The following is a 19,464-nucleotide window of genomic DNA, read 5'->3' on the forward strand; positions in this document are numbered from 1 at the left end:
AACATTGCAATGCTCTTCATTTTTTGTATAGCTGATGACATACCTTTGTTCATCACATCTTGTCTTGGATACTCAGATTATATGTACCATCTGCAATATGTTACGGACCTTAATTGGTTTTCATCCATGTCTAGTGAAAACAGGATAGAACCAATTTAAGTACGAATTCATGTCAAAATATCACAAGTAAAATATTGGGCAAAAGACGTTCAGAGGAAATTTGTGATTTCTTTTGGCTGTCAACGTAAGTTTCCCAAATAAACAGCAAAAGGGCACTCAGATAGCCATGGTATCATAGACGTGAAGTTTGGGAAAAGAGCCTACACTTTACAAGGACTAAATGTATCTATCTGCGACCTCCAGATGTTCCTCAAGTAACAAATCACAACATTTACATCCTTTCTGTAAACAAAAAGTGCTTCTCTTGAATAATCAGGGATGGATCAAAACTTCAGTTCTTTGGTCACGGTGATTCCAAATTAGTTCGCTTTAGCGGCCTTCTTCCCCTTCTGCTTCTGTTTCTGCTTCAGTTGAGTGAGGCCCGGTGCTGTGATCTTGGCGTTTCCAACAATTGCAGCCACCAGTTCAGGGTCTGTGCATGCCTTCATTAGCTCCTTCTCACGGTTGGTGGCATCAGGAATGTGCAGGAACAAGCTCATAGCGGTTTTGGCGGCTGAAAACAACATACTTGGGCATCAGAACCAGAACCGTTGATACACCAGAAAAAAAAAACATGAAAAAGAAAAGGTGAAGCCAATAGACTTCTTCGTCGCCCGACGTCCTGAAATGATAAAAGGAAAATACCTTTTCCTTTCTTTGCAGTGCCCGGGGTAATCTTTACACGATATTTGTACGTTTGCAATGCGTTGTAAGGGGCACATACAGGTACAGCATAGAGCAAAATATCACTTGGTAGAGGATTTCCAGTTAAGTAATCCAAATCAATCAACTTTTCTTTCTCTTCATCGCCAATCTCATGAACTTCATCTTCATCCATGGCACTGTTGCCACCAGCAGGAGCAGTACTGGTACCCGTACCAACTCTACTTCTACTAATGCTGACATCATTTGGATCCACCTCGGATGTACTTTCTGGGCAATCGCGAGAAAGATGTCCAGACTTTTTGCATTTATAACATATTTTTGATGAGTCATCTTCACCTGCAAGAGTAAAAGGCATAAAAGTTTTGAACAGGCAAATATGAAATATGATACTTTGCACTAACATTTTCATTTTACAGTTCAATATAGGAGAGAACAATATAAGCAAACTAAGAGTATACTATCTAAAATAAAAACAAGACAACTATCTGGGCTGGTCTTGAGATTTTAGTGGCCCGGGGGGAAACTAAAAACATGCCCTCCGTTGAATCGAAGCATCAAAAAATTAATTAATATGTGTAATTTTCGGTGTATTAAAAAATTTGTTTACGATAAACACTTAAAGTATATCAAATGAAAAGCTGTTCCACTAGCAGTATTCACTGTCTGTAAGCATTGGGGACGAGAGAGATAGGGACCGCCTTCCCCGCTGCCGACACTCACCTCGAGCCCGGCGTCCACCCACCAGCCTTCGTCGGAGTCTCCCAAGCAGGGCGCCATCATCGTTGCCCCTCTCCGGCGGCTTCTCCCCCCCTTTCTCCCTTCGTGCCCGCCTTCCACCCCGGTGCCTCCTCAGTGGGCAGATTGAAGGTGCAACGCTGGCTCCACGATACCCTACTCTCTGCTTCCTCGGTCAAACGATCACGTTGTTGCCTTTGCTCGCCTCACCGGTCCCCGTCGCCGCGAGGTTGACCTCCGAGCAGAAGGGGAAGACAATCCTCCATTCTGATGGGCTTCGGCCTCCTCCCCGTCATGCTTCTCCCCCCGTTGCATGGCCACCGCCAGAGCAGCACCGCCGGCCAAAGCTCCCCTCAGCTGCGACTCCGGTGCTGCTACCGCTTCCCGTGGTAGTTCTCTTCCTCGATCTGTCGCCGCCCCATCCCAGCCTGTGGATGTTAGGGATGCTGGCTGGACTTTGGTCATGGGTCAGCGTCGTCGCCTGCGAACAGCAGCGGCTCGCCAACCTGTTGCTCCTTCCAAACATAGCCTGCAGACAACGCTTGACTGTCACTGTCTCAACTGCCTGTCCTGGACGCACCGACAGGCGGAATGCCGTCTTCCGTCAAGGTGCTTCCGTTGTCGCAGGTTCCGGCACCATGTCAAGGACTATAAACATCCGCAATCGACCTCCTCCGGTTCAGTAGGGTCCGACTTCGTCAGTACCAGCGTGTCTATTCCTCAGTGGGCTCAACTCCAGTTAGTTCGATAGCCGGCGTTGACACACCATCTGCTTCCACCAGGCGTGGCCACCAGAGCTCTCAGGCGGGCTCCACTCCCTCTGGGTCGGCAGCTCTCGGGGCTACTCCTCCTTGTTCTCTCCCGGGGGCCTTGCTTGTTGCTTCTCCACAAATCTCCTCCAAGGAGATTGTTGTCCTTAGCCTATGTCGCCACCGAAGTGCTACGTTGTGCCTTGGGGTGATGCCTTTTCCGAGGGGAAGAGTCAACTCCGTTGGGCGCTGTTGGCTTACACCGATCGCGCTAGACGGACCAGCTTCATCTCCAATACCATCGGTGTTCCGAGGGAGGAGTTCAACGTCTCAAGTTTCTACCCTAACAACTTCTTGATCGTTTGCCGTTCACAGTCCGCTCGGGACGCCATTCTCACCGCCAGTGGCAAGCACCTGCCGACGGATGTCCGCTGGTTCTTCCAACCTTGAACACAGCTGGCCTACACGTCCAACGGCATGCTGAGCTACCGTGTTGTTGTCTCGCTCAACGGTGTCCCCCCCCCCCCAACACACACACCTGATCTGCTACCACTGCGCAGCGCCTCTTCGGCCACTGTTGTTGGGTCTAACGCCTCGAGGACGACACCGTCTTGGCGGAACGGGCAGACCTCGCTGCTCTCCGCGTTGTTGCATGGTGTGAACGTCCGTAAAGCATCCCCATTGAGATAATCATGGAGCTTACGGAGCCTAACAGCGGTTTCATTACGAGGATCCAGCCATGCAGTGGCTTTTTGGCAACATTCCTTCTTACATCACGGAGACAAAGGTCCTAACTTACGTCTTCATCCGGCTGGTTTCTTTGGCAGAGTTTCAGGTCCCTTCTTCCTCCAGCAGCGACAGTGCAGCGTCATGTGGTGCCGAGGGCGGCGATTTTGACAGCATGGGACAGGACGGTCTTCCCTCGAGGCGGCGACTGACGCTCTTGCCACTCCCGGATTCGACGGTCGGAAGTCGTGGGAGGCCGATCGACGGCCCTACGCACGACATCCGTTGGGTGCCCGGAGTTCTTCCGCCATCCTCGGATTCCGTGCGCATCCTGTTCGATTCGTTCCAGGGCGCGTCTTCCGAGGAGCTGGCCACACCTGCTCCACCAGCGGTGTGCGTCCACCTTTCAGCGGGTCACAGACTGGAACTCCAGACTCTGTTGTGGTGCCCATTCCCTCCCGTGACATTGCCCCACTTAGAGTCCTTGACCCCATGACCATAACATTGTTCCTGCTCTACGATCACCTCGACAGTTCCAACCTCTGGGAGGCCGACATGTTGTGCTAGTGTATTTGAGGTGCCGGTGTCGTTCGAGGGCCGCTAGAAACACTTTGGAGCGTGTCTCCCCCAACCTCTTAACACCCAGTCGGCCCTCTGTCCCTGCCTCTGGATTGGGCCAGGACATTTCTCCTACTTGTCCCTGCCTCTGGATTGGGCCAGGACATTTCTCCTACTAGACTGGATGATATGGGCCAAGGAAGCAGGTCCCGCATGTGCTCTAAGAGGCGCAACTCCACGTGACGAGTGGGCATTCGGCCTAGACCCGGTGCCTGTTGTCGGACACCCAACAATTGTTTCACACGGCGACGCCAGGCGGCCAGCAACTCCACGAAGTCCGGTGGCGCTTGGAGCCTTTGTCCAGAAACTGACGAAGGAAATTCCCGCACCTTTAGCCACTCCCCCTTGTAGCGGTGCTTCTGTTCAAGGCTCGGTTCCTGCTCCCCGGAGGAGCACCCGCTTGGCTACGCGTTCTACCATCTTGACGTTGCGTCCGTCCAAGAGAGAAAAATACTTGCTGATGCGTCGTCTTAGTCTCGTCAAGGATGGCGACATGGTCTCCCCTTCCCTTCACAAGGCTTACATGCGTCTCTTCGAGGAGCCGCTGTCCGACCAGCACATTCAGGCAATTAGTGAGCTATTTCATGGACACGATATGCCGGCCACGATCCCTACTTCCGCAACGGCTTCTTCGGCTTGTTAGATGGATGTTGCAGGCAGTTGTCGCTCCATATGGATAATTTCAATACACTTAGTTGGAATGTCCGCGGGCTAAACTCTAAAGCCAGCAGGGATGTTGTCCGCACCATGATCTCTGATCATAACGTCGCGGCCATATGTCTGCTTGAGACGAAGCTAGACGTTGTTCCCCTTTTTTAGTAAACGAGATTTACGGGCTTGCTGTATCCGGTTACTCTTGCTTGCCGTCCTCTAACACCAGGGGTGGAGTGCTTGTGGTCACTCGACAGCTGTTTTCCTTGTTCGTTATCCTGGTGTCGCGCTTCTCTGTCAATGTTCAGGTTTCGTCACCAAACGAGGGCTCCTTCTTTATGTCCGTCATCTATGGCCCTAACGACGAGAGCCTTAAGGAGTCCTTCCTCACGAAGTTTGCCTCTGTCCGATCTCAGATGCCTGGGCCATGGCTCATCATCGGTGACTTCAACATGATCGCTTTTGTCGCGAACAAGAATAATGCAAATCTCAACAGACGACTGATTAGCCGTTTCCGTCGCTTCTTTTCTAAATAAGAGCTCAAGGACATTCATCTGTTCGGCCGACGCTATACGTGGTCCAATGAGAGAGCTTCCCCAACTCTTGTTAGGCTTGACAGGGCCTTGGTGTCCTCAGAATGGGATGATGCATTTCCTGATTGCCACTTCCAAGCTCTTTCATCCGAATGTTCTGATCGCTGCCCTCTTCTGTTGTCGTTGTCGATCTGTGTTCAGAGGCGCAGACGGTTTCAATTTGAGGCCTTCTAGATTAAATTGCCAGGTTTCCTCGACACGGTTCAAAGAGGTTGGGTGTTGTCTAGTTCTGAGTTGTCTCGTCCACCTCTTGTCAGGCTTGACATTCTGCTTAGGCGCACTGCCAAGGAGCTCCAGCGATGGAGCGCCTTGCACGTCGGCAACATCACGGAACAACTATTGGTTGTGCGGGAGGTGGTCGGTCGCCTCAACTTCGCCCAAGAAGGCAGGATCCTCTCTCCTGCGGAGTTTGAGCTCCGGAAACATCTCAAGTTTCTGTGTCTTGGCCTTGCCTCCCTTGAGCGCTCCATCGCTCGTTGTCGCTCCAGACTGAATTGGATCCGGGACAACGACACAAATTCAAGGCTTTTCCACTCGTTTGCCTCCTTTCGCGCGCGGAAGAATACCATCACCTCCTTAGCAACGCCTACTGGTTCGGTTTCCTCCCACTCAGCTATGGAGGAAGCGTTGTTCAATCACTTCAATTCCATCATTGGCAGCAGCCCTCCCAGAGCTTTATCCATTGACCTCCTTCAACTCGGCATTTTTTCACTCGATATGCAAGCGTTGGATGTGCCATTTAGCGAAGAGGAAATCCTCCAAGCCATCAGGTGTTTACCTCTTAACAAAGCCCCCGAACTGGACGGTTTCACGGCGGAGTTCTACAAAGCCACTTGGTCGATCATCAAGGAAGATGTGACCCTCGCTATTTGTGCTCTCGACCTCGGTGATCAGCGGGGTTTGCATCATCTCAATAACGCCATGATCACGTTGTTGCCAAAGAAGGAAGAGGCCTCCTCGGCGGTAGATTACCGCCCTATCAGCCTCATCCATAGCATTGACAAGATCCGGAAGGCGTTCCTTTGGACTAGTGATCAAGTAAAGACCAGGGGCCGCTGCGCTCTTGCTTAGCTGAAGGTCCTCTGGCTTACGATGGACTGGGGATACAGGACCTCCGATTGGCCGGCATAGCCTTGCGTGTGAGGTGGCTTTGCTGGGAGCGACGCGACCGCTCCAGACCTTGGGCCATCTTACCTTTACATCATAAGAGGGAAGTCACTGCCCTCTTTGAGGTTACCTTTACATCATGAGAGAGAAGTCACTGCCCTCTTTGAGGCTTCCACTAGGTTTGAGGTTGGTAACGGGCTCTCCACGTTCTTCTGGACCGATGCCTGGCTTGGAGGTTGTTCCTTTCATCTATTGGCTCCCGATCTCTACGTTTGTGTCGCCCCTTCAGCTAGGAGCAGATCGGTCGGGAGGCCATGCTGAACCGAAGATGGATTAGGGATATTACCAGCTCCCTTACAGTTCCAACATTACGCCAATATCTTAAGCTCTGGTCGCAGCTCCAATCCTTCAATTTGAGCATCGAGGAAGATCAAGTGATTTGGAAATGGACCCGTTCAGGTGAGTATTTGGCTCGTTCGTCTTATCACTGCATGTTCCACGGTTCCATCTGTTGTGACGATGCCCTGTTGGTTTGGAAAGCATGGGCGTTGTCGAAGGTTAAATTCTTCGATTGGCTCGTGCTCCATGGACGCTTATGGACTGCAGCTAGAAGGAGAAGGCACGGGTTGCAACCAGACGATTCTTGCGCACACTATGCTCAGCAAGCAGAAACCATTGATCATCTTCTCTTGCACTACACTTCAGCGCGAGAATTGTGGTGGCGCATTCTGGGTGCCCATGCTCCAGCTCACGACACCTCCTTCATGAATTGGTGGAGCGACCTTCTAAGGCGCGCAGCTGTACAACACCGCAAAGGACTAGACTCCTTGATCCTCATCAGCTGGCGCACTTGGCTATCGCATAATGACATCGTTTTTAACAAGCGACGCATTTCATCGGACAACTTGGTAGCACTCATTCGGGAGGAGGCCGAACGTTGGTGCCACGCTGAAGCAAAGAACCTCTACATCCTCTTGAAGCGTCTGAGTACCTACAGTGTCGTAATCTAGCGACTGCTTGTGTTAGGCCCTCTGTTGATATGTTCTTTGTATAAGCTTCTAATCGTTTACATTTGGTTCGTGACCTAGCTATGGTCGTTGTAAAAGACTCCCCTTTGTTTCTTCCTTCTTATTACAAAGATGCGTAGCTCTTTTACGTATTCGAGAAAAAAAAGTATATCAAAAAACAATACTCACCTCAAACACTTTCTAGAGATCATCTTAAATAAATTCTTATAACATTTCTTGATGCAAAGTCATTGATGATGATATAAACATCAATCTCATCCAGCAATTTCTTCTCAATACATAAAGTTGTCAAACCATTTAATCTTTCTTGAGAGATTGTAGACTTCAAATAGTTCTTCAATAATTTCACCTTTGAAAAGTTTCTTTCAAGTGACGCCAGTCACACGTACAATAAATAAGATTCGATAATCAATAGAAACATTACAAGAAAAGTAGGGGATGGAAATAGGTGAATTGAGGTCAGCAAATGGTGAACGCCGATCACCAAGTTGCTGAGTCACCGGTTAGGGCCCTTACGGCTTACACTTAATCGCTGATGTCGATGTGTCCGTTATTGAATCCGATCATCATCGAACGAAGCAGGCATGTCTGCACGAGAGGAAGTGATCTCATCGACTTCTCTGCGCACGAGAGGATTGCTAATTTGGGTTGCTGCTAACCTGCCGCAAAAGAACCAAAGCAGCAAAGCTACTTCTTTTGGGCAGACCAAAGGCCAAAGCCCATGCACGATCATGTAACTGTGGCCACCAGTCGATTGGGATTTGGACTAATGTGTTTTGTTGGGTCACAGATAGTATACATGTATGGGAGGAGGCCCCTGTGTTTTGGAATATGGGAGGGGGGCCCCTGGGTTTTGGAATATGGGAGGGGGCCCAGAATGGCCTGGTTTTTTTTGGGGGGGGGGGGGGGGCGCTTGCCCCCTCCAGGGCCGGCCCTGTCAACTAATAGAAGATTGATCAACAAGATATTCTGGCAAAGTTGCTATTGTTCAGAGTAGAAAGAACAATAACGGTAATCTATCTAGGAAAGGAGTTATCACATATCACAAGTAAAACCCTGAAAATAAGAGGAAAATGTCAAGTACCAGCTGATGGTTTTGATTCTTTAGCAGTGGTTCCATCTCCATCTTGTGAAGGCTTCTCCTTTTGCAAAGCTTTACCAGATGACTAACATGACAGGCATGAGGGAAAATGTTAAAACTTGCAGTACAAAAGAGAAAGGACAATATAATTGGAAAGAAGACAAATGATAAATGATGTTATTACCGCAAGCAATGCCATACGAATTTCCCTTTCTTCTTCATCCTGCTCTGCATACTTCTCTTTAATCTTCTTAAGCTTGCCCTTCTGTCCGCGACCTACTTTAGGATTAGCAGCCTTTGTGCTTCCCTTGCCCTTTTCTGGCTGTGAATTATCTGGCTGACTTACTTTAGAACCAGCAGCCTTTGTATTTGCCTTTCCTTTTTCTTGATGTGAAGTACCTTGTGTTTCTACAGCTTCACCATTTGGGGAATCAGTAGCAGCTTCACCAGTAAATTGGCCCTTCTTCAATTTTCTTCTCTCTGCTTTAGATATGTATGGTTTGTCTCTTACTGCTGGTTTTTTCACTTCAAGATCATCATTGTCTTCTGTTAAACTTGAAGGGCTGCTGGTGAGCAAAGAGCTTTTACCTGACACCTTGGCAGGGCCAAGGCCAAGAGTCTTATCTAGCAGATCATCAAGTTGAGACGAAACAGAAGCATTGATTGTTTCTTCCTTAGAAGTGGAATTTCCATTGTCTAAGTTTTCCTCAGCTTGGGTTTCAGAAAGCAGTTCAGGCGAGTTGGCAGTACCAATATTAGTAGACAGATCAGGAAGTTCAAGATCATTATTTTGGTGAATGTATGTAGTTTCCCTGTTTGATTCATCTTCATGAGTTTCCTTGTTTGCAACCTTTTCACTAGAAATTTCTTCATCAGATTCAGGGTTACTTTGCTTCTTGCGAGACTCTGCTTCAATTTCTTGAAGGGCCTCATCTTCACCCCTGACCCTCCTTTCATTTAGATGAGACGCCAGCGAGCTCTCATCCAAACGGAAGAGGATACCAAAGCCCATAACAAGAGGGTGAGGTGGGAGGAAATTTTTCTTGCCACGGATCATAAAACTGCCAACGGTAAGGTACTCGCCAGCGGGAGCTGTCTTGCTAACTTGATGTGGATACACCCACCAAGCACTTGTAACAATTTTTGAATCCCATGCTTTGCTGTGGCAAACCTGCAGCAGAAGCCCAAGATCAAAATGTTTAATTCATATGAGAACCCACGTTTCAAAATAGTTGTCGTAAAATGTTTAGAGATAATCTTGAACTCACAGTGAAGCATCCCGCTTGGTTTAGTGTTAAGGGTGGTATTGGGGTGTCAGGTTTGTGATTTTTTATTATGGTACTGGAAGCTCCATGTAACTCGGCATGCACATACCTATTCATGACGCAAAACAACCAGCAGCTTTTATGAGAAATTCAACAAAATGAACATACGAGAGCACTACAAAACTTTCGAGGCATTACAGGGGAAGTTATGTTTTCAATGATCGATTGCACAATACACCACAGATTGAGAAAAAAAATAACACATATGATACAAGGGTACTCACAGATCTCCTTTAGACATATAACGCTTGACGATCAACTCATTTTGTTGAGCATCTCGGCCACTGATAATCAGGTAGTTCTCACTGCTGATGAACCAATTGAATTTCTCAAACCAGTGAACTTTGCGCATATGAGTGATTGCAGCTACAGTTTTCTCCTACAAATGTCCAGATATGAAGTTACAACTAACAGCAATAAGACAACAAATTAAGTCAATTTCTTGAAACAATGACAATGAATACATAATAGCCACCATCTAAACAAAGCCAAAAAAAAATAATTGTTCCAAGGACAGGTAGCCTTCTATTTATTCGTCTTAGCAAGTATGTATGTATGCTATCAAGAATCAAGAAGAAAACCAAATGAATAGTGTACCGATGTACTCTTTTTTCCAACTACCAAAAGAAACCCAAAAAGTAACTAACAAGAACCAAATGGCAACAACCAATTTTTGTTTGGTAATACAAGTGTACAGTGATAAGGTACCTGAGCAAGCTGAAGACGTGTCTTCTTCTCAGCCGCTTTGAATGCTTTCTCATGAGCTGTCAGAGTCTTCTCTTGTTTGCTTTCCTGTTTCTTCTTCATTTCATACCACCGTCTGGCATTTGCATGTGCAGAAAGCGATATATCAACCTCAACCTAAAAGAGTAAAAGACACAAAAGGAAGTGTCCTGTTGAGTAAACAGCTTGAAGATATTGATAGGGCATTGTAAGTCAAAGACACTAAACTAAAATATACGTATAACTTATAAACAAGACAAAAACGCAACATCAGTTTATGAGACATCATAAAATAGTGACAAGAGGTAATTTAATACAATGGAGGAGTTAACATGGGTGGGTGGCACTCCATCAACTTAAAGTATTTTACATTGCTGTCTGAAAATAAAAGGTAAGAAATTTTGATGCATTTCAAAAGGGGCGGATAAATAAATGCAGTAATCAAATAAATATAGTATGTATAACAAATGAATAAATAGCAGGGGAAAGATAAAGGGTCAATTATCCAAATAAGATGTAGCTCATTCCAGGAACATTATGGCTGAACCAATTCGGCAAGTTCAACAAATAGCATCTTCCCATGCAACAGACAGCATTCATGCATGCTAACTAGGCATTTGTGCAGCATACCGTTTCCACAGGCGCAGTTTTCTCATCCTCATCCATGTCATCAAGATTGTTGCTTAGGAGTAGAGTAATGCAATTTCTTTCAAAATTTAGCTTATCAATAAGACCAGCTACTGGGTTTCCAGCCTTTCTTTCTTCTTTAATCATGCGAGTAAGAGCTTCCCAACTCATTTCATTTGCAAGGGAAACACGGACAGCTAAAATTGCTGCATCTACATCCTCTAAATTGTACTCGATTAGTTCTGCCATTCTCACACAATGGTCCACTTCCTTCCTCAATGTATGTACACGATTCTCCTGCATAGAAGAACAGAGGAATGGACTATCAGGTCTCTTATTATATGCAAAAGACTAAATAAGAAATAATAATAACCTTCCAATGGAAACAAAAACTATGACGAATGCAATTGTAAGTAGAAGTGAGGTGGGGGGACCTGATCCAATTTTATTTTACTCAGCCTTTGAGCTGCCGATTCTTCTTTTGCTTTCTGCTGTTGATTCATCCTTTGACTTTCTATTTTGCTATAGAACTCGTCCAGTGCAGCATCAAATGTCTCAAATTCATCATATTCCCTTGACTTAAATTGATTCAGCAGAATAGGGCAATACTCGTCATATATCTGCATATAGGAACAATAAAATGGTAATTATCTTGACTTAGCAATGATCATATGGTAAAGTGTGGTGCCTAGTGCCTAATCATAAACAAACATAGGTGATATAGGTCAGCAACAGAAATTTCTTGTGCATGAAACAAAAAATGCATTCACTTCCACAACAGTACTAAAAAGAAGCAATGAGCAAAAATCCACAGACCTGATTAGTAGAAGACCCTTTTGGGGGCATGAGGTTCTTCTTTGAAGCCAACTTATTCTGCATGAGAATATAACCCTCAGGAATCCTTTGACCAGATATAATATCTACAAGCCAGTCCTCAAACCTTGTAATAGATTCCACGAGAGCCTGAATAGTGCTGTCATCAATACTGCTCTCTGGATCTTTCCAGACCTTTGTACTTGGAACCAACCCAGCATCCAATATGATATGCTCTGCTAGTGCAGGGCCATAAGCCAATGCCTCGCTAAGAATTGTCTTCAGAGTAGCTTTATTGGATTGAGCACCATTATTAGCTTTTGCATTTGAACCAGACTGCTTAGTTTTTGCAGCAGACTTCTTTTCTTTCCTACTCAGTGGTTTTTCAGATATGTCGGTTACAGACACTCCACCATTAGCGGATTGAGAAGGTTCCTGAGCATCAGTTGATACAGATGTAATTTCTGAAGGTTCTTTATCATCAAAATTATCAGACATTGTCAGCATGTCCTTCAACTTTGCAAAGTCAGTCCTTTCAAAAACACGGCAAGCTTCTACCGGATAGCGATGACGTGACATGATGGCCAATCCTTTGTTGTCATCTCTGTGATTCGTACAATAGAAAATAAAAACAATAAACACAGTATACAAAAGGAAAGTAAAGAGCATCCTTGGATTGCATGTTGTAAGAATAACTGATATTTTCTTGTCCTTAGTCCTTACTGCTGCAACATAGCCTGTAAAGTACCTACTAAGTACAGTGTATTAAACTAGTACTGCACAAATCAGGCAATAACCTGTGAGAACGGAGTAGTGTCATCACTGTGTATTCCGAATCTGTGAGAAGGATGTTTCCTTGTGCATATAGCTCCAGAATTATAAAATGTGCATTACTGCAAAGCCCAAATTGAAAAACGATAATCTGCACAAACGAAACAAGGGCATCATTAAATGGCCCAACCAACAATAATACAAAGTTGCTGACTTGAAATGTTTATCTGAGAGGAAGAGAAACTGGAGCAATACCCTGTCATATCCGAGCATACGGACATCTTCAAGTCTCTTGTTACGAATGTGCTTTCGTAGTTTCAGAGTGAAACCTGAAGGCGTGGTGCTCTTGTCACTGCAGTAATGCATAAATGTGGGGGTCTAGACATTGATGTTCTAGAACAAGGTAACGATATAAACATCAATGGAGGGCAGTGAGTAGCATCTCACCGGACGTATTGGGTGGTGTGGAACCTGACACCGCTCTCCATAAGCAATAAAACCTTCTCGCTTTCCCCTGACTCGGTAATTCCACTGCTGTTCATCAGCTTGAAAAGATACGTCTGTCCAAGTGCAGAAAAGATATTACCGAAATTACTTCTATACTAGTACCATATAGCAAATTTGTACGCAATTACACAACGTGTGAGAATGCTGCTGAACAATGTGATCTGTTTGTCGTGACGAACTGATGATGCACTGGTTTTCAAATGGTTCAAAGAATTCAGGCAGCTAAGCCTCAGTCAAAACCACAAGAATGCCAAGAACCACCTGGTCCTCTCAAAATACTACACAAGCAAGCACAAAGATCTTGTATCCCACCAAACTGCACCTAAAATGTGTATCTAGAGCCTCAGCTCACAGCATAATCTATTCTTTACGTCAAATTTTACCAGCAGGAGGACGCACTGGCTACATCAACTATTGAAAAATAACAAAAAGCAATCTCACAGCACACGGAATCACCATTCCCGCATCAAACTACACACGGAATCACCATTCCCGCATCAATCTAGTAAGCGCTATGCCCTAGGCCACGCTAAACTCAGCAAAAACAAGCTAGCCCCAGTGCCGCCGCCACCGCTCGAGCGTACTACTATACACCAGCTTCCGGTACCAATCCGAGCAGGGCCAAATCCAGTCCAAAATCGCCGCCGCCGCCGCCGATCACCCAAGGAGAACCCCCTTCCCATTCGATCGCGGACTACCAGCCAACCCGCGCCCCCGGCGACTAGGGTTCGCCGTGCCGCAACTCAAGCGACGGCGTTAGCGAGGGAGGGAGGAGGAAGGAAGATAGGGGACGGGACATCACAGGATCCAACCTTGGGCGTGATGTCGTAGACGTTGACCAGGCGCATGCCGATGAGGCGGCGGAGGCACTTGACCTCCGCCGCCACGTCCGCCGTCGTCATCCGCGCCTTCACCATATTGCCCGGCCGCCGCCGCCGCCTTCGCTTCCTTCCTCCCTCCCTCCCGGGGGTTTCCTCCTCGTCGCCGCCGCCTTGCGAGCTCTCCTCCTCCTCGGCTCGAGTCGAGCTCGGCTCTGGTTGCGGCCACCCACCTGCCTGAAGCGGTGGAGGGGAAGAGCGCCGCCGCGGGGACGAGATGACCTGAAGGGGTTAATTAATTAATTTATTTATTCATTTTGTATGACAACTTACCAAAACTATTTCGTTTGCCACTTGAGCCATTTTTCACTGTTATGTGGTTTTTAAAAAAAAATTACATATACCAACGTGAAATGTCATAAAAATACTCATTTTCTCCTCGAGCTTCCTCTCTCTTCCATACAACCGAGCACGTCACCTGTCATGATCCAGCCCCTCTACTCCATCGCATTCCTCGGTGGTCTCGTCGCCAACAGCTCCATCGCGATCTCAAACCGAAGGCACCTAGATCTACCTCCTTCGCCTTCACCCTTAACGCGACACCCAAAACACGAAGCTCGTGAATCATTTAAGATCACGTAGGCGTCTACCGACGTGCTTAGGCAGGTTGGCACCGAAACTCTCATGGCCATGAGCGACGGTGTCACTCCTATGAGTAACTATCAGGTGGTTATCATTTAAAAAGTTATCATCAGATAAAGTAGTAAAAAATTAATTAACCTGACCTGAAAGCCTCTTTCCTCATTGAGCTGGGCTGCAGGTCACGTCCCATGTAACCCACCCTTGCGGCCCGCCTCCCACGGTGGCGAGCTGAACTTCGTGGCAAAATTGTTCTATTTACTAATTGCAATTGCTCTAGAACACAAGAACATTTGTTCTAGCTTCAAAGAAGATTTGTTCTACAAATAGAAGTGACTCGTTCCATGTTCTGAACGTTCCATCTTCTTCAGCCTTCTGCATCGGGCAGCGGGGAGTGGGAAGGATGGATGAATCAAGGGGGTCGGGCGAGAAGGCCAGCACGGAGCTAGGTGTAATAAGGCCAGGTTTGCAGAGCTTTACTTAGCAATTTTTAAAACTAGTTATCTATAGTTTTAGAAATTTTTAGAGCTATGGATTGTTAGAGGGGTTTTTAATATCTTATTTTTATTTTACACAAAAATGAATATTTAAACCACTTTATTTTATTCTATAAACTTAAAATTATGTATGAAGTTCGGAGCTAAAGCTTTGCCAAATATGATCTGACTTTCTTGTTGTGTAAAAAAGCGCACAAATTCCATTTCAAGATTAGTCAATTTGTGAAGAGCACAAGTGTGAATCGCATACACCGAAATTGCAAGGTTAGTCAATTAGTCAAGAGAAAGAAAGCTGGTAAAGTGTTTGTCCTTGTGTAGCTAAGTATGGATTAAATTTTTTTACGAATTTCAGGAATTTTAGAGGGAACGAAATATCTCAGTATGGAATTTTCTATCACTGACATGTGAAACCCATAAATTAGAGAATGAAAAATAATCAAAATTTCATGAATTTTACTCTTTTCGCCACTTAACGAAAAAAATATAAAACGAAATTGAAATCCATCGCTAAGCGACCTAATGAGGAGAGATATTGATATCCCTCAAATAATCTAGAAAGGATTCAGGTAAAGGACATGGCAACTTAAGATAAACAAATAAAGTGTTAGGTTTGGAGCGAACTTGTAAAGATTTTCTCCAGGGAATATATGATTACTTAACCGCTAACGCAAGATCAGTCAATTAAGATGCCAGATGAGACTGTACAGATCTGATCATATAAACGGCGCTGAAAAATAATAATTCAGACATGAGAGTAGTTGTTTGAGTAGCATTAGACTATTATATCACATTGTTTGTACTAAGTCCAAGTCTCCAACAAGCTAAACATCACGGAAATAACTGCAAATATAAAAGCTGGAACAAGGGGACAGGATTAGGAAGTTTTCTCGAGCAGAGAAGAAGCAAGGGAAACTTCCCGTTTGAAAACCAAAGACCAGTTTTGAGGAACATGGCATCTACCTTCACAGTAGTGAGAAGGTTGTGCGCAGCTTCTGAGCTTCCATTGGAGGGTACCGATGGCTAGCGCAAACCTGAAAGATTTCCAAGCCTCATACAAATGCTTACTGCCAAGAGACATGAGCAAGAAAATGAAGATGACTGATTGCAGAGAAGAAGAGGCCACAGTGGGTGAGCATGTCACCTTTAGCAGGTGATCGCTTTCTGGTTGATAGTCATGATTGTCGGAGCCTTTCTCTGAAGATGAAGTTGTCAAAAGAATTCCTTATGAATCACCAGGTCCTGATAGGTTTATTCGGTACTTTCTCAAAAAAATATTGATATATTAGTAAAGAAGACTTCTACAGCTTATCAAGGATTTCTATAATGGGGTTGGATCTGCAGTCTTTAAATATCTCCTTCATCACTCTCATACCTAAGATGAATAACCCTATGAATGTTGAGAATGTTAATGACTACAAGCCGCTGCTTACTGAGCTTTTGGCAAATAGGCTAGAAGCGAAGATCTAGGGTATTATTCAGTATGACTTCATCAAAACGGATCAATTCAAGACTGTCTAGGTTGGACATTTGAGTACATTCATCAGTGTGAAGCAATAAATTATCATTTTGAAGCTGGATTTTGAGAAAGCCTTCGACATAGTAGAACATCAACATCAAGCAATTTACGGATGATGAAAAATGGATTGGTTGGGTCAATTCTATCCTAGGATCTGGTTCCTCCTTATCCTGTTAAATAGTGTTCCAGGGAAGAATTTTCATTGCAAGAGATGTTAGGCAAGGGATTCTCTGTCTCATTTGCTTTTTGTTACTGCTGTTGATCTGCTACAATGCATTATAAATAAAGATATAATTTAAATCTCTCATATACAAATGGCTTCTCAATCGTGCAATATGTTGATGATATTATTCTTATTATGAAAGGTTCTCATAGGGAACTCTTCTGTCTGAAAAAGTCTCCTACAGAGTTTCTCCTAGTCAATAGAGAACTCTTCCCCTGCGCATGTTTGGTTTGGGTCTAACCTTGCCACACTCAAGCTTAGTCACGCTATAGATTTTTAGACAACAATTTGGTTGACTATCACAACTTTAGCAAGTTATACACTTATTTTTAGACTAACTTTGTCACACTTATGACTAAAAATTTGTGAGCCACACTTTTTTAGCAAGCCACACTTAACTAAACTTAGCCGATGAACAGATCCTTAGCCAAAATGTCTTCCCTTAGAGCATCTCCAGGTGACTCCAATCTTGCTCTCTATTATATTTCTATACAGGGAGCCTCTCTAAAAGATTCATTCTCTATTTCTCTACGTGGTTCAACTGATTTCCTAAAACTTCATAAATTTCACTCTTCAAAAGATCAACATGCGAGGCCGCGGTTCCGTTGACTGTGGTCAACTCGGCCTGACCTGAGCCTAACCCACCAACACGAGCGCACGACGGTGCGATGTCGCCGGTGGCAAACGATAGTGCTGCTCGATTGACCGGGTGCACCTGAAGCAACAGCATGTGCGGGCAAGCTCAACCGAGTAGAGCTTGGGCGATGGGCCCAGCCGGAGTCAGGCTGACAGCGAGCGGCGCAAAACGGTAGCGCTCGGCTGCGGGTGAGGGACACACCGACTTTGTGCTGCGAGGAAACCGGCGTGTGCAAAGGAATGAAGGTGATGCTGTGAAGCTCACTGTGTGCTCAAATGATGCGAAGACGAGCTGCAGTGGAGGGTCGATGATGGGGTGGTGGAGAGTCGACCGAACTTGGGGAAGAAAGGTGCAGAAGCTCGAATCTGGGGGGAAACGACAAAATCCGCGTGGGATCTAGCGGGAAGAGCTCCTGGCGACCTCCCTTCGCACGTATCTGGGCTCGGTTGCTCGGATTCGGCTGGCGGCAGGGTGAGTTCGGTGGCGGCTTGTTGCTCTGCTTGTGCTGTGTGGAGAAGGAAAGAGGAAGGAGGAGAGGAAAATGCACCTGCTCGTGAGAACAACCCTCTCCATGGCAGCGGTTGATCGATAGGGATGCTCTCCCGCTCGCGCACGACTGTGACGAGATAGCGAGTGTTTGAAAATAGCGAGTCGGATGGAAAGCTGGTTGAAGTCGTTTTTTTTGTCCTGCTCGATAAATGTGGCGATAGTGAGCAGTTTGACAAGTCCGTTGAAGTTGCTCATAGTCAGGTCTATATGGTTGACTGTGTTGATGTTATGGTCCAAGTGACGTTGTGGTGTCTGTTGTAATTGCATGGAAAGATGACCAAGAAATATTTCGAAGCTTGATATAACCAAGGGAAAACAGATTGATGCTGAGGAGTAATGATATGAAATCTAAATATGCTAGGTGCGTGTAGAGTGGTTGACTATATCCTTTGAGCAAAAAAGGCAATGGAAAAGAGAGGATCTGGATTATATCTTATAACTTTATTCTCTCCTTCTGCTTACTGTACTTGGTTTCCACATGCTGGGTGGAACTTGCTTCTCACTGTTCACAAACGCAACTAGTATATGCCTAAGCACCGAGGCAACTGAAGATTCTGTCTGAAACAAAAACAAACATAGGTGTTCTCTAGTTTAAGACCTGTTCAAATTATAGCATCAGACCAAAGTGAAGATATAATTATGCAGGCATGGCCATCGGTCGAGTGAAGATACAATTATGCAGGCATGGCCATCGGTCGAGTGAAGATACAATTATGCAGGCATGGCCATCGGTCGAGGTCAGTTCAACTGACCCGTCATCGATGCGCTCCCGGTTGACGGAGCCATACTGTACTTAGACAACATGACATCTTCGGTTGATTTTGACAAGTCATATTGTATGAAATCTCGATCTGTGCAACATGCAGTCGCCGGAACAAAATTCGGATATCCTAAAATTTAAGGAGTTCTGTACAAAAGTTTAAGGATGCATCAAAGAGTCAAGGAGTACAAACTTGATGGATATGCCCATTCATGTTTTGTTAGATGATATGATCTATTTTTTTTATAATATGGACATGATAATCTAAATTTTTATTTGATTAGATAAATAGAATTTGGATGAATTTAGCTAAAATTTTATGAGATTCACTTATAATATATTTAGTTTTTTTATCAAAATATAATAACACAAGATCTTATTTTGTTGATTTAATTGCATAAATACGATGGTACAAACGGATAGTAAATTAGATAAATATTCTAGAAAATAATATTATTTAAAACGTGCCAACAAATAATATATTTACTATGATCGATCAAAATATGATACATCAGCAGACATAAAATTTATCAAGAATATGATAATAGTTTTTAATGAATGAATTCATCTAGCATACGAGAATATTATTCCATAGCCAACTCATCCAACTTATCCTCCAAACAAGCACTAAAAACTTGGATGATTATCTTCTATCTTAAAATATACCTTCAATAAAATACACAGTAAGTTTACGAGTATGAGCACAATCTTCGTAATTTTACTCTGGGCCCACCGCCCAGAAAGCTCCAGCCGAATTGCACTTCCCAGCCAAAAAGCTCCTGGAAATCGATGATGATGCTAGGGGACAACAAATGGAGCTCATGTTTACCAACCAAGCAGCATCATGACAAAGAAGAAATGCCAGCTCCAGCTTTGATTATGCCAACAAACAACTGTAGCTGCTCAGATGGTCAGAGTTTGTAAGAGTATTATTGCTTGTGATTAC

The 19,464-nt window shown here is 45.0% G+C and overlaps 1 protein-coding gene across 1 annotated transcript; it reads right to left on the reverse strand.

Moving 5' to 3' along the window:
- Nucleotides 1-129: 129 nt before the first annotated feature.
- LOC133905782 (uncharacterized) lies at nucleotides 130-13,995 on the reverse strand. Its single transcript, XM_062347543.1, has 14 exons — nucleotides 13,692-13,995; nucleotides 12,820-12,932; nucleotides 12,628-12,724; nucleotides 12,399-12,523; nucleotides 11,605-12,205; nucleotides 11,223-11,408; nucleotides 10,792-11,085; nucleotides 10,147-10,299; nucleotides 9,663-9,817; nucleotides 9,382-9,487; nucleotides 8,298-9,284; nucleotides 8,117-8,198; nucleotides 805-1,161; nucleotides 130-673 (listed from the first exon to the last, which is right to left on the reverse strand). Exons 1-14 carry the CDS (start codon nucleotides 13,794-13,796, stop codon nucleotides 480-482), a joined length of 3,555 nt encoding a protein of 1,184 aa, XP_062203527.1. The 5' UTR covers nucleotides 13,797-13,995; the 3' UTR covers nucleotides 130-479.
- Nucleotides 13,996-19,464: the final 5,469 nt, after the last annotated feature.

This window comes from Phragmites australis, chromosome 23 (assembly GCF_958298935.1).
Source record: "Phragmites australis chromosome 23, lpPhrAust1.1, whole genome shotgun sequence".
Classification (NCBI taxonomy): Eukaryota; Viridiplantae; Streptophyta; class Magnoliopsida; order Poales; family Poaceae; genus Phragmites; species Phragmites australis.